General features: G+C 38.1%; 1 protein-coding gene across 1 annotated transcript in view; it reads left to right on the top strand.

Annotated features, from left to right (window-relative positions):
• Positions 1-5,664: 5,664 nt before the first annotated feature.
• The window catches only part of antxr2a (ANTXR cell adhesion molecule 2a), a 48,258-nt gene continuing 37,486 nt past the window's right edge, over positions 5,665-16,436 (top strand). The window contains exons 1-8 of the mRNA XM_077715759.1: positions 5,665-6,157; positions 7,758-7,829; positions 12,296-12,367; positions 12,439-12,520; positions 12,612-12,716; positions 13,170-13,238; positions 13,950-14,030; positions 15,485-15,545. Coding sequence (XP_077571885.1) covers positions 5,958-6,157; positions 7,758-7,829; positions 12,296-12,367; positions 12,439-12,520; positions 12,612-12,716; positions 13,170-13,238; positions 13,950-14,030; positions 15,485-15,545 — 742 coding nt within the window. The 5' untranslated portion in view covers positions 5,665-5,957. The remainder of the gene's footprint in view (positions 6,158-7,757; positions 7,830-12,295; positions 12,368-12,438; positions 12,521-12,611; positions 12,717-13,169; positions 13,239-13,949; positions 14,031-15,484; positions 15,546-16,436) is intronic.

The following is a 16,436-nucleotide window of genomic DNA, read 5'->3' as shown; positions in this document are numbered from 1 at the left end:
CACATTAAGGGTCTGCGACAGCGCTGATGGGTGGGCCCGTGTGAGGGATTAATGGCCGCACTTAACGGTACCAGCACGCCCGGGCCAATCTCAGCAATATTTGGCTGGACGTTGAGCCGCCGCTCCGCTCGCTCAAGTCGCGTTAGCTCAAGCGCAAACGCCACTCGGCTGCCAATAGGGGGGGTGGCGGGGGGCGGGCGTGTGTTTGGGGCCCACGTCCATCCTGTGTGAGTGCCAGGATAGTGGCAGGGTTTCAGAAAGTCTTTCGTTTATAACTTTTTGGGAGGTCCAAATGAATGCTAAGATAAGTTCTATTCGTTTTTAATTGAGTTTTATGTTGAGTCATGCTCTTTCTTAGATTCCATTATCGGTTTCAACTATGCAGAGGCAAACGGACTAGTTTTATGGCAGAATTTTAATAATTATGGATTTGTGTGGCTTTTGATCATTTATTTTGAATAACCTTAGAAAAAAATACATAAAATAATAATAAAACAAAATAAAAATTAAAAAAAATTACAAATTAAAAATATATATTTATGTATATATATATCCATTTAAAATATGTAGGACTTATCAGAGCTTTTATTAATTTATTTATGGGTCTTGATCATTTATTTTGAATACCCTTTTAAACAAAAACAAATACAGATATATTTTATATATGTATATATATATATATATATATATATATATATATATATATATATATATATATATATATATATATATATATATATATATATATATATATATATATATATATATATATATATATATATATATATATATATATATATATATATATATATATATATATATATATATATATATATATATATATATATATATATATATATATATATATATATATATATATATATACATATATAAAATATATCTGTATTAAAAAGAAATATTTATATAAATTTAAAAATATATATATATGTATTTTTTTCTAATTATTTTTTAGGGGTATTCAAAATAAATGGCCCACTTAAAAAAATATTGAAATTCTGCCATAAAAAATTGTCGGTTTGCCTCTGCATAGTTGAAACCGATGATGCAAGATAAGGAAGAGTATGACTCAATGGAAAACAGTAAACTTTTTGTCCTTATTGTGTGATAAGTTAGAAATGGGGTCAAGAAAGAGACAGAGAGAGAACCATAACCCCTCACACAAATTCTTCTATTACATAATCATAAATATCTTTTATTTCCGCCTCTCGATTTGACCAAAATACCGATATTTCCCGCTCATATCCTCCCTAAATTAGCATCGTTTAAAGAAAGCGCAAACTTATTTTTGTCCGGCCCACCGAGATCGAACGCTGTAATTTCCCAGGTGCCCTCGAAGGCCCCACTTCCATCCACAAGCGTGTTGACTCGTAGTCCAAGTTGAAAGCGGGGTCGAGCGAGCGCAAAAAAAGAACGCCGCGGCCAAAGCGACCGTTCCCACATCGGTGACAGGCTGGCAAAACATCGGCGAGATGAAGCCGACCCCGGAGGGAAGCCACGAGCTCCTCGGGATTCTTCTTTGCCGCCCGTCAGTCCGTCCGTCCGGGCGTCTCCAACACTTTTTGCTTCTCGGAAGAAGAAGGGAAAAAAAGTGCTGCGGTGCCCCCGGGGGACAGGAGGGTGGGTGGGCCTCCTCGGCAATCAGCCGCCATCAGCGTGGCGCTTTCTTGACACGTCAAGCCACAGCTCATCCGCTTTTTTTCTTTTCTTTTTTTTTAACCCCCCCCCCCGCTCACGTACTCATTCAGTCAAAGGGACGTTGACGTTGATCACGCGTCTTCAAAGTGGCGCCGTTTTGAACTTGAAGGCTTTTCAGGGATTTAGCATTATTTTTTATATATATTTATTATTTTATCATTATCTTTGTTTTTGCTAGTTCTACATTGTCTTCTGTGTCTGTACTGAGACCAACACATTTCCCGAGTACGGAATAAAATATAATTCTAATCTAAGTCATAAAATCATCCAAATATATTCATTTGTTTTATTGACATTGGCTGTTTATCGGGGGTGCTGTAGCCGATCCCAGGGCAGTAGGATAGGTACAATTGCAATTGGTTGCCAGACAATACTTTTCTCTTACACACACACACGACATTTCATATTTTGCCTTATTTATTTCATATTTAGCTTTATTTATTTCATATTTAGCTTTATTTATTTCATATTTTGCTTTATTTATTTCATATTTTGCTTTATTTATTTCATATTTTGCCTTATTTATTTATTTCATATTTGGCTTTATTTATTTCATATTTTGATTTATTTCATATTTTGCTTTATTTCATATTTTGCTTTATTTCATATTTTGCTTTATTTCATATTTTGCTTTATTTATTTTATATTTGGCTTTATTTATTTTATATTTGGCTTTATTTATTTCATATTTGGCTTTATTTATTTCATATTTAGCTTTATTCATTTCATATTTTGCTTTTTTTATTTCATATTTTGCTTTATTTATTTCCTATTTTGTATCATATTTACCTGCCATTTTTAATAACAATTTTCTTCATTCATCTAATCATTTTAGCTTAATTATTTTATTTATACTATTCTTTTGAACAATACTAATTTTCATATTTTTTGCAGGGCCCACAACTACTTTTTTCTTACCCAAAAATATATTTAAATTTTTTTGTGCCTGTATAATTGTACTTTATGAATGTTACTTTATCATTCCTAAAAAAAATACACTTATTTTGATGATCTAGCTTTATTTTCTATAATTTATAGACAATATTTTTTCCTTGTACTAATATACTTCATATTTCCCCCCCCAAAATGTTCTTCCATACTGAATCCATCCCATAATTTGACATTTCTGTCATGTTTTTGTCCGACGGCGTGCGCGGGCAGACGAATGACGCTAGAAATGAACGTTAATATTTCTCTAAATCGTTTCTCACGGCAACAAGAAAAACGCTACCGCGCCAACGACTTCATCACCTGTACGCCAAACGCCGCCCCCCCCCTCCTCTTCGTCGCCCCCCTCCCTCCTCATATTAAACGGCGCCGACTTCCCTCAAGTCCAATTTGCGGCGAGCGCGGCTGTCAACGGCCAAGACGGCGGCCCGCAAAAAGAAGCTTCCAGACAGATTAAGGCAAAGTCCATCCTTAATTTGTTCATCACGAGGCGACCTGTCAGCGAGCGCGTCTTCATTCGCCCGCCCCGGACGTCGGAGGGGGGTGGGGGGGGGGGGTGTCGAGCGTGAAACACAAAGGGGGAATCAAGAGAAATTACTCTGGGGTGGGGGCGTCGCCGAAGACGTTAAACGGGGACTTTAATGGATGCCCTTTTCGGCCATTTTCCCCGGAAATCAAAAGACTTCCAGGTATTTTCCTAAGCTGGAGAATCTTGAATTGTGGAAATCGTCCCGTCAACCCGACAAAATTGTTCGTTTTTTCAAAATGGCGTCTGTAGGCCAGTCGGCCAGTAGGCGAAACGGACAGGAGGCGGAGCTTATGTGTTTTTGTGTTTAAGATAAATAAAGAATGGATGGATAAAGAGGATTAGTGATAAATTGGAAAGGATACGTAATGGGAAATAGTTGGTCGGATTTTGGGTAGGGGGTCAAAGGTCACAGGTCACATGTATTTTTGCGTTCGAAATAAGGATAAGAGGATTCGTACCAAATTTGCAGGATAATCTGGTAATGTGAAAGAGTTGGGCAACTTTTTGGCAGAGGTCAAAGGTCAAATTTTGGGGTGGAGGTCAAAGGTCATGTATTTTTGCATTCAAGATCAATGAAGACCAAATAATGAGGATTAGTACCGAACTTGGAGGATGCCATTGTAACGAAAAAGTTAGTCGAATTTTCGGGGTCAAAGGTCAACGGCGAATGATTTACCTTCCTGTTAGTTAAAAAAAAACGTACAATTTTACAGTATTTTAGTATTTTTTTAGTATTTTACGTAAAGTTGTAAGGTTACTTTCTGCTCCCAAAAATGTCATTATTTCCTTAAAAAAAATGCAAAAACAAAGAAAGAATGACCAAACTTAACTATTTTTGGTACGAAAAACTGGGGAAATACTTTAAGACCACCAAGCGCTAAACTTGTAGCATTTAAAGCTAAACTTGTAGCATTTAAAGCTAAACTTGTAGCATTTAAAGCTAAACTTGTAGCATTTAAAGCTAAACTTTTTAAAATACCCACCAAACATGCCCTGATGTTTTTTTCCATTCCCGAGCCGCTTGAGTTGTCAAACAGGCGCGCACATTCCCCCCCGCGCACCCCCACACCTCCACCGCAGCTAATTACGGCTAACACACCTCATCAAATGTGAACATCAACACAGCAGTATAATTATCTGGCAAATCAACGTCTAATTGGATGTTAATTACTATGTTAATTCCTCTGCGCGCCTTTTGCGGAATCCAACGGCGCGCAAGCTAGCTATTTTTTTTTTTTTTACCGTGGTGGCTAATTCCCGCCAGCGCCGAGGCTATTAAACTCACCGGCGGGAAAAATGACGACAAATGTTGACAAAAACAACAGGAAAGCTCGATGGAGGAAAAAAACGATTGGTCGCCAGCTAGCACTGAGCAGATTCATTAGTTTTCGTTGTTGTGAAGACAGAAAAAACACAAAATCAGAAAGTTTAGCATCCCAAAAATGCTATGCTAACGTTAGCTGCTATATATCGTTAGCATACTCTGTGAGTTATTGTTTTGAAATTGAAAGTGTAAGTTTACAAAACATAATTTATGAAATTCAGAAAGCCGGGACCTTGTATTTGTGATTGTTTCATTTAAAGGGCCAGCGTGCCAAAATAACTGGCAAGAGTCGCCATATTAGTTTGGCTAATGAGCGAGAAAATGACCTTATTGGACATTATACCACACACACACACACACTAGGGTGTGATGGATGGACGGCATTTATGTGTGGACTGGACTCTTCTGTTTCTATGAAACACGTCGTTAGCAACAAACAGGCATTCAGCTAATTATGAATTATGGAAGTCATTACGCTTTGTCCTTAGCGCTAATATTTACTTTGCAAATCCTCGCTCGCAGCATGCTAACCATAACAGTAACATAAACGTCAATTCAACAGAAATCCAACTTAATATGGTTCCACTTCCTCTTCCATATCATTTTTTTATCATTGCAAAGTAATAGGAATATTTAAAAAGTCACATCGTGTGTTTTAATGGCATTTGACTGTTTGCAATACATGACATGTGTGTGGAAATCAATGTTAAAATCGTCGTCATATCCTCACTTTTATTGCTAACCCGTTTGAACAAGATGGAATAGTGATGACATAGTTTGGTGGAATTTTCCTGCGCAGTTAGACACACTACAAAGTAAATAATATTATTATTAAGACTGCCATAAGCTTGTGACTGGAATGTTTTGATTAAAATGTTATTGATAACAGTGCCATTTAGGGCGTAGCAGGAGATGTCCTTATTGGAAATGAAACATTAACCCTTTAGGACACATTCAACACAAATGACTCCGGGCTAGAAATGTATATATTTTAATCATTTATTGACTTATTTCAACAATTCAAGCCTTTAGTAGGAAAGTCCTACGCGCATTTGATACATTTTCATAAATATTCCTCCCAAAAAAGACGTTTCTCATCCACTGTGATTTTTTGGATTGTCCCTTTTCCCAGTGTGCATGAACTATTGTTGTCCGAAATCCGAGCTGGACTTGAATGCCTCCAAACTTCAGAACTTTCGACTTTTTGTCAAGATGAGTTAGCTTTTTTAACACGCCATTTTCCTCTATTTGTCGCCTTTCCCACTCCAATATTTGAGTTACTTCCGACTTCGGCGACGATGCAAGTATGCAAACTCTCTGAGTCAACAACGGTGACGTCTCCGCGGTAATTTCCTCTATTTCACATGTGGCCGTGCAACTTTAGTGAGGTGCTCTAACATGTAGTTAGTTGGTTATTCGTCGACCTGTCGTTGCCCACCCATGAGCCCAAATAAGTGTCGGACAATGTCCACCGAGTCGCCTCCTTTCGCCCCGACGACTCGACTCGTCCTCGGGCAACGCTGGTGGTGTGCCGCCGCCCTCGCGGTGTTGCTGCTGCTGCTGGGCGTTGGAACTTCGACGGGCTGGGCGGAGGAAGCATCCTGCCATGGTGCCTATGACCTCTACTTCGTCCTCGACAAGTAAGTGATAAAATGGACGCCGGGGTTCATAGCTTGGGACGTTTATTTATGTTTATTTTATGCCCCAAAGTGGCTTTGGCCAGTTGTACACGACAGGGGTGCGTAACCGTATGGCTTTGGTCAAAAAGTCCAACATTATTCTAATACCAGACTTGAAATATTTCGACTTTTATTACCGTCTATTACTAATGGACGCCATTTTGCGATATAGTGATGCTAATACATGCTATGTGCGCATTTGCGTTGGAATTCGAAAGACTACTGCCAAAATAAGTTGTCCAAAATTTGGAAAATATATTCGTACAATATATTACAAAGTGCGCTTTGGCGTAGAGTGTTGCTAAGGTAATGCTAATTTGCGCTGGAATTCAAAATGGTAGTTTCCAAAGTACGTTTTGGCATAGGGTGATGCTAATGAATGCTAATTTGCGTTCGAATTCAAAATGGGGGTTTCCAAATACGGAATTCTGTAATTGTCGGCAAATATATCGGTATAATACATTGCAAAATCATTTTTGTCGCAGCGAGTGATGCTAATACATGAAAATTTGTGTTGGAATTCAAAATTGTGCTGCTAAAATAAGTTGCCCAAATAAGGAATTCTGTCATTTTTGGAAAAAACAGTAATACATAACAATATACGGTTTGGCCTGTAGTGATGCTAATTTGCTTTGGAATTCATCATGCTACTACTAATGTAAGTTGCCCAAATAAGGAGTTCTATAATTGTTGGAAATCAACACAAAAATACAAATATGTTGCTTGATATTTAACGTTATTTCATACAATAACTTTCTTTTGCATTTTAGAGTGATTACATTTTGATTTATGTTGCACTGCAATGCTATTTTTTTCTTGTAAACAATGTTATGGTTCATGTAAATTAACTTTCTTGACCTTTTTTCTTATTAAAAGGGTGACTATTTTATAACTTAAAAAATAAATACAATTTCCCTCCAAAAAAGTGCTAAGTTACAGTGAAGTAAGCAATGCAAAAGTAAATATTTATTTAGTCCTATTAGGTCACTGTGACTTGGCCCAAAAATGGACTGCCAGCTGTTTTGTGTCCCCACCGTGACGTGGACGGATGCCGATTGTCTTGGATTTTTGGACCACGTGATCGGTTGGGAGGAGTCTCACATCAAAACCAAATCAAGTTCAAGCTTTGCTTTTGCGCCAATTACGCAAAGGCAGGAAGGAAACGTTGCATCACCGAGCAGCAGCGGCGGCTCATTCCCACAAGATGTTTTTCATTTTATTTGATGGTGTCCACCCCTGTAAGACTCCCCCGAGTCACTCTTTTCTTCCAGTACACTCTCCTCCCATAAAATGAAAGAATGCTGACAATAGCAGTCAGGATTTTAGCCATCTTGGTTTGTAAGATGTACCAAATACAATTGTATAATCGTAAATCACGTTGTTTTCAGAGTATCGGATTCGATCCACTAAATAATACACTGCAAAAGATGTATAAACTAAGTACTTTATAGTTATATCTATGAAATAAACTTTGCAGAAATGTCCAGTGAAAATGTGTAAGTCAAGAAAAATATAATCAAGATTAATTGATCAATTAATGTGATTAATTTTATTATTTTAGGTCGGGAAGCGTGGCCAATGACTGGTTTGAAATCTTCTCATTTGTCAAGAATCTTACGGACAGATTTGTCAGGTGAGTCACTCAATTCCAGTCATCTGATTTCATCATTTATTGCATTTTTCTTTTTTTTTTTCCATCTGGATGGTTGTGTTGTCAATCTACTGAATAATAATGTTGTCATACCACCAAATATTTGGAGATGACTGGATAACTTGTGAATGGAAGCAGAAATAGAATTATCCCGATGACATTATCATAAGAGAACAAATTAGATGATTAGGACGATCCAGTATAATTTGTAAATAAATCAAAAGTTTTGTTTTCTTTTGAAAAATAATTGCTTTATAGCCTTTTCCGCGCGATTTCGATCTTTCTAAACACGTTGCGTAGTACAAATATAAATGTTTCTGTTTGTTCTTATGACATTAAACATCAAATTTTCCGTCTTAGTAGCCCTTATAATAATATATTTGTTTTTTAAATCATAAAAGACCCATCTTTTTCAACAAAGTACCATCTTCTTATAATGTGCTCCTTCAAATAGACCTTAAATTAATTTAAATTTGGAAGACTGGTAGATTTTAAGGATATTATTGAGTATCTTAAAGGTCTTCACAGACAGAATTAAATATTAAAATACATGTTTAAAACACCCACAACAAATAATGGCGAATAACGTTCTGTTTCCCATGAAAAAAAAAGTCTGGATAACTTTTCTAGGACCACCAAGAGTCTAAAGTAAAAAAACAAACAATAATCGAGGCACATTTGTGTCCCGGCTGGAACCCCGGTCACGTTTTCGCAAGTCGGCCGAAAAACGCTTACGGAGGACGTGGCCGCGCCGTCCTCCTCGGACCCAAAAAATTTGTCCGTCTCCAAAGTGTGAGCGCCGGCTGCCAGCTCGGCTACAGGACAGACGGCGATGGCGGCGGTGGCGATGGCGGTGGCGGCGGCGGCGGACCCGCCAGAAGCGACGCTCGCCTGCCTGAAGAAAATAGCAAAGGCAGCAGGTGGGAGTGGGTGGCGGAGTCGGCCGCTCTTCTGGGCTGTGAGAACGGCCATTTGCCACGGGAGTGGCCACCAAAACCAACCCCCCCCACCCTTCAACACCGCCACCGCATACACACTAACACACACACTCCAAAAAACACGGACAATGTACAATAAGGAGTTGACTGGACAAGCTGCCCTCGATTTGATTCAGCTACTTTTTGGGAATGTGAAATTCTTTAAATTGTCACAGTATTGTAGGGAAGTCTGAATTCTAGAGTGACAACAATATACACAATGTATAGTTAGAGTAGTGGAAAAGTGGACAGGGCAATCTGGTGAAGATTCTCGCACATGGAGAGCGCTTCTGTTCCGCCGCGTGTGGCTAATGGCTACGCTATGCTAGCTCTGGGCAAGCCTGGTGGGAATTTGTGGTGGTTTTCATTTCATATTTAGGATAGCTGATGTCGTTAATATCTAATGTCACTTTTAGGGACGGATATTTTAAGAAAAGTCGGTCATCTGGTGTCGAAATTAAATTAAATAAAAAAAATCTACAGGAATTAAAATGCTTTTTGTGAGAAAGTTTTTTTTGTGTATTCTTCTGGGTAAGTGATTTTAAAATTGTACTCTAGTGACAAGACAGGAATATTTTTAAGTAATTTTATGACTTCAATGCAATAATTAGTGTATAATATATTTTGAAAAGAAAGGTAGAAACTGATTTTATTTCTTAAATTTGGTGTTTTATCTAAATATGTACTTTTACAAGTATTTTTCTTAGCATTAAATGTTGAAAAAAATGGTAGAAACAGATTTGTTTCTTAAATGTGCTATTTCTACAACAATATAAATGTATTTTTTCTTATAATTAAATATTGTATTTGAAAAAAAATGTTTTCTTATGAAATTGCAGTGGTCATGGACCAAAAAAAAATCATAAACCTTTGTAATTTTGACTTTATACCTCTAAAGAAAGATGAAAAAATACTTTTAAAAAAGACACACTCAAGCTTGTCTCTTGTAGAATTTTTTTAAAAGTTTAAATTTGATACTATTTCCTCAATTGAGGAGTGACAACAAGACCGTTTTATTAGTAAATAGGACTTTTATGCCTCCTTCAAATTCTCTAATTCAACCAGGAACAAACCATCGCCTTGTCTGAAATACTTGGTGAGGAATCTCATTGAATGTAGAAAGCAAATCGTCCAAAGTTAAAAGGAAAGAAGTTTAAAAGTAAAGCGCCGTGCCAAATCTCTGTAGCTTATGCTCCCACAAAGGCCCGCGAGAAGTGCTGGAAGTCGGCCGGCGTGGTTTTGCTTTTGCAACTTCACGCCCGCCCGGCAAAGCAAAAGTGTCACATTTTGTCTTTCCACCCAATATGTCCTCATTTGCGATTCACTTTGACACGTTTCACACAAAGGGAACAAAACATACAAGTCGACTCATACTTTCAAACATTTACAACAAGCTTCTCATCCCGCCTTCTCAAAAAAAGTCACCCTTTTTAATCCTTCAATCTGCCTTTCCAATCATCGCCAATACGACTATTAACTTATTTTCTCGCATATGTGCCGTATTTGTCGCTAAAAAAATGACGGAATCGAGGGTACGGCTTATATGCGCATAAATTAGGCTTGACATGAACAAAACAATCCAGCAGACTCCTTTCGATTCATAAAGTAGTATCAGAAATACCACGTTTTTCTTAAGATATTCTCTTCAAAAGTAACAAGAACTATTTGTTGGTTATTTTCTGTTTTGCAGTAACAAAACAACCATTACTGGATGTATTCCTTATGATATTGAGCTTAATAATGTGGTTTTGATTCATACAGTAGTATCCCAGAAATACCATTTGTGTTGATTTTTCTTATGATATTCTCTTAAAAAGTAACATGAACTATTTGTTGGTTATTTTCAGTTTTGCAGTAAGAAAACAACCATTACTGGACAAATTCCTTATGGTATTGAGCCTAATAATGTGGTTTTGATTCATACAGTATATCAGAAATACCACGCGCATTGATTTTTCTTAAGTTATTCTCTTTAAATGTAAAATGAACTATTTGTTGGTTATTTTCAGTTTTCTCAGTAACAAAAACAACATTATTGGTTGAATTCCTTATGATATTGAGCCTAATAATGTGGTTTTGATTCATACAGTATCTCAGAAATACCACGTGCGTTGATTTTTCTCAAGATATTCTCTTCAAAAATAACATGAAGGCAAAAATTGTGAATCAGGGGGCGGCTTATACGAGAGAAATTGTCAAATTCAACCATTTTAAGGCAATTTTAAGGGTACGGCTTATACGCAGGTGCGGCTTATATGCGAGTTAATACGGTAACACCATTTAATTCCTCACTACGCTACACTACTGTGTACTTGGTAAATTTAACCCTTTTAATTTGAAGAAAGACATTTTTAAGATTCAAGTTGGCACTTATTGGACACTAAAATCAAATATTTGGTTTGCCTATCATAAAATATAATTTTTTAGTTGTACACTGAAGCAAAAACAATCCAAAAATATATGAAACATTGTTTCAAAATGCAAAATGTGCCTGCTTTTTCTAAAAAAAAAAAAAACTTTCAACTACTAACAACGCCATGGATATTTTCAAGTGTTTTTATCGGGGATTAAAATCAATGTCCTCTTTTTTTAAATATATTTTTTAACATTCCTGAATTCGGGACAGGTGTCGGAATAACTTTAGCTACGTCCTCTCAATTTGGCAAAGACTAAAATCCTGTTTCCAACAAGAACACGCCGTGCGAATGTCCTTTTTAAAAAAAAATGATCAAGAATTCCCACACGTGACGGACTTTTAACATTTAGTCATCCCATTCGACGCGACGGCGTTGTCCGGCGAAGCGTCAAAGTGTCAGGTACATATTTGTGTACATATTTTTGCACTAGAGGACGTGACTCATTGCGACAACATGTTAGCTGTGACTTCCTTCAGGCCTAAACAAGCTGCTTATGAAACCAAAAAAACAAAAAAAAATGCTAAATATAGTCTTGTGTGGAAAGCCTATCGGGTTCAGATGAGCTAAATTGTGGCTAACAGCAATGCTAACAATATTCGATATGAGTGTTCTGAGGTTGCCAGGTTGTAAATACTATGTGGTTTGTATACAATGTACTTTTTGTGGGAGGGGCTTGTTATAATAAGACTAAAGTGATTGTAACAAAAGTAGACAAATTCTACTTGTCTTTTGAATATACTTTGGGTAATAATGATTATAATGATGCTTTAGCCAATTAGCTTAGCAATCAAACAGTCAAGTAAAAATAATGATAATCAATATAATTATTGACATATATATTTTTTTTCTGCCCAAAAATGATCTTTGGTCATACCAAGTCTTTTTTATTAACATATTTTAACCTTAAAATCATAAATACAGAGAGAAACTTGCAAAAAATATTGCCAAAATGTCATTTTTGCCTTGAAAAAATTCACTTTTTATGGCCCCAAAATAGCAGAAAATCTTCAACTGAACTAAATTCACTCATTGTTGTCTTTTCTTCCCTTTTCAGTCCCAGAATGCGAGTTTCCTTCATCGTCTTCTCGGCTCAAGCGTCCGTCCTGCTCCCGCTGACCGGAGATCGGTGAGTTAGCCGTTAGCCTCGCTAGCATTTCCTAGCAAAACCTTCATCCTATCAACATGTTTTGTGTGCAGGTACGAGATCGAACAAGGCCTGGATAAACTCCGCGCCGTCTCTCCAGCCGGCGAGACGTACATGCACGAGGGTCTCCGAGAGGTTAGCATGGAATTTCCTCCACAGATCTTGCAAATGAAGTGCTGTCAATGCCATGGGAAATGATCATGACCTTTGACTTTTGACCCCATAGGCCACAGAGCAGATTCAAAAGCAGAGTGTCAAATCGTCCAGCATCATCCTCGGGTTGACGGATGGCAAGCTGGATGTTTATGTTCATGAGCTCACCGTCAAACAGGTAGCCAGCTAGCTAGTTCTTTCCCAACCTCACTGTTCTCTTTTTTTAATGTGTCAAAGTGGCGGCCCGGGGGCCAAATCTGGCCCGCCGCATCACTTTGTGTGGTCCGGGAAAGTAAACAATGAGTGCCGACTTTCTGTGTTAGGATCAAATTCAAATGAAGAGTATAGATGTATATTACATTTCCTGATTTCCCCCTTTTAAATCAATCCGTGTCATTTTTACTAATTTTTTTCTGTTTTTAGTTCAAAAATAATTTTGTAAAATCTAAAAATATATTTAAAAAAAGCTAAAATAAACATTATTTTAGATCTATAAAAAACTGAATATTCAGGGCTATTAATCCAATTCTTTTAATCCAATTATATAAAAAAATCTAGATATTAAATCTAAAATGGTCCGCCCCACCCTTGATTTAAAGGATTCCTTTTTTTTTTTTTTTTTTTTTTGCAGGCTGAAGAAGCAAGAAAGTACGGCGCTCGTGTCTATTGCGTGGGAATCAAAGACTTTGATGAGCAGCAGGTGAGTCCACGCTTAGCCGAATGCTAACATACCATACAAAACACAATAGCCATGCTAGCCTAACATCTACTCGACACACCAACGACACAGCGGGCCGACTTCTTGACCCAATAAGCCCGTGTTCGGTTCGTTATGTCGGCCTCGGGGCGGTTTGTTCCCTTCCCGCTCCAGTAGCTCTCCTGACCCATTTTCTCGCACCCCACCCTGGTCCAAATAGGCTGAAATTACAGGATGTCACGTGATGTCATTAAGCGTTGGCTTCGGGTCGCGTCCCATCGAGGGAGATGGCGCTTTCCCTCACTCGTTTGTCAGGCGTTGCCTTCAGGGACACTAGCAAACTTTTCACTGCCAACTGGTCCATAAATACTTACCAAACCGACCTTATAGTTGCTATCTCACTATAAACTTAGTCAGTATTTGATTGGACGCCAATGGCATAGATGGCCAATAGATTCACTCGCACGAGATTCAAAAGCGAGAAAGTCTTTTTTGGCCAACGTCAAATGGCGTCTTGTCCCCTCTCCGTAACCATGGCGACCGCGTGTAAGCATCCCGTGCCTGCGAAGTCCCAAACAAAGGCAACATTTAGTCTCCCTTTGCGCCACACTTGGGCCATCTGCCGCGTCGCCCGTCCGTCCGTCCACTCGCTCGCTGTCTCCGAAACGAAGGCTGAGACGCCGTCCGTCCTCACGTCTTCTTCTCCTTTTGCAGCTCGTGGACATTGCCGACTCCAAGGACCAGGTGTTTCCTGTCAAAGATGGCTTCCATGCGCTAAGAGGCATCATCAACTCTGTAAGTGGGCCTCGTCCTCCTTCTGTCTTTCTCTCAGTCTCCGTCTTTTATTTAAAAGTCGGAAACAGCTCATTTCCTGTGCCCAACTTCACCCACAGCGCTAATGGGAGATCCTCGAGTCAGCCGTCAAATACCCACATACACTCCTCGTGCGTGTGTGATTGTATTTCGTTAGTGTTTTTTTTGTGTGTTTTTGTATGTGTGAGAGATACATTATTTGTAGGGATTTCCCGCTTATGCATATTTTTTGTCCGTCACTTGATGTTGAAACTTGGCCAGAAATTTATAAAGTAAAGGGAAAAAGTATTATATTTAAATGCATTTTGTCCCCCAACTTAGATAGAGCCGGTCCAAATTTATAATCTTATAAAAGGGCGATTTCGGGGAAGAAAAACACTTTAAAAAATCCCATAAAATGAGCTATTTTTGACATTTAGAATGTTTTTTTTCAATATCGTCAATATAAATATGCTAGTATTATAAAACATGCTGAAAATATAGGTGCCGCACCCTTAAAATTGCCTTAAAATGGTTGAATTTTACAATTTCTCTCGTATAAGCCGCCCCCTGATTCACAATATTCACCTCCATATTCATGGTTTTTATAGGGTAATACAAATGTTATTTTTAAGTCAATATCTTAATAAAAATCATCGCACGTGCTATTTCTGAGATACTTTAAGAATCAAAAGCACATTATTAGGCTAATACATAAATATTTAATGCATCCAGTAATGGTTGTTTTCTTACTGCAAAACTGAAAATAACCAACAAATAGTTTGTGACTTTGCCGATTTCAACTGGACAATAATATTGTAGCATATAAGCTGTACTCTTCATTCAGTCCTCATTTTTTTAGTTACAAATACGGCTTATACGCGAGAAAATACGTTAGTTCCGGTTTTGGTGACGGCAAACGAGCCGGACATCTTTTGTCTTTATCTCTGCCCCGCCGAGAAAGTCATTACCCGGGATAAACGGCGTACTTCCTTTTTCCTGTAGCCGCCCCTATTCCGCTGTCACATTTATTTCCCACACCCGGCAGTCAATACTCGGCCGGAAGCTGCCCCCACCCACCCACCCACCCACCCACCCAACTTGCGGCGAAAGGTCCGAGCGCCGCCGCCACTTTAATATGCTTCCTTTTAACCACGTGCCATTTGCATACTTTGTCCTTTGTTGATTTATCCAACGGGGACAGTCGGACTCTGGCAAAGCCTCTTTATATGTAAATGGAACTTCCACGGCTTTTTTCTTTTTTTTTTAATACAAGCGGCGGATGTAATAGCCTCGCATAATTTCCCCATAAAAGACGGCGGCGACCCCCCCACCTTCGTCAGGGCGTAGACGTTTCTCAGGTGTTGCGCCTTAATCTGTTTTCCCAAGCCGACACAATCGATGGCACAGCCGCCAATGTGATGTTCGGGTGTTCACTGGCGTCCATTTTTTTGCAGATATTGAAGAAGTCCTGCACGGAAATATTGAGTGTGGAACCTTCCAGCATCTGTGTCAATGGTGAGCCAACTTTTAGCAATTTTTTTGTCAAACTTTTGGGGTGTCAGACTCGGGTTGGTTGGCGGGCCGCTTTAACGTCAACTTGATTTCATGTGGACCATTTTAGATATAATCTTTAAATATTTTTCTATCAATGCATCAAAAGAACTGGATTAAAAGCCCTGAATATTCAGTTTTTTTATAGATCTAAAACTGTATATTTTAGCTTTTTTTTTAAATATATTTTTAGATTTTACACAATTATTTTTGAACTAAAAACACAGAAAAATGGATTAAAAAATGACAATTATTGATTTAAAAGGGGGAAAACCAGGAAATATAATATACATCTATACTCTTCATTTGAATTTGATCCTAAAACAGAAAGTCGCCACTCATAATTGACTTTTCCAGGCCACACAAAATAATGCGGCGGGCCAGATTTGGCCCCCGGGCCACCACTTTGACACGTGATGTATGCTCTATAACAGATTTTGTATGGAATTTTTGAAAGTACTTTTTTTATAAAAATGATCTGGTTTTACCCATTTCAGCTCTAATCTGGATTCCTTAAGTATTTTTACCTGTCCGCCTTTTCACTATATAAATATAGCACGTCAGCAAGCAATGTACCCGGACACTACGATATCTACCGAATCTTGAATTTTATACATACTTATTGGGCACTTTGGAGATAATTTTATACTGTTAAGGTCGCCTTTAGGGAGTAAATATGTGCCCAGTATTAAATTATTGCTTAATAAAAGATATTACAATCATTAAAAAGGGGGAACAACTGGCTAAGGCTATGGGCGAGCCGGAGTTGGAGCCATGAGGACACGGGTTTACTTCCAGTAAAATCCAGCTTTCGTCAATACACTGGAATTCATCAGCGTTTGGCGCTTAATGAAA

The sequence above is a fragment of the Stigmatopora nigra genome, chromosome 4 (genome assembly GCF_051989575.1).
Source record: "Stigmatopora nigra isolate UIUO_SnigA chromosome 4, RoL_Snig_1.1, whole genome shotgun sequence".
In the NCBI taxonomy this organism is placed as follows: domain Eukaryota; kingdom Metazoa; phylum Chordata; class Actinopteri; order Syngnathiformes; family Syngnathidae; genus Stigmatopora; species Stigmatopora nigra.
Note: the sequence above shows the minus strand (reverse complement) of the source record. Positions and strands in the feature narration are given on the sequence as shown.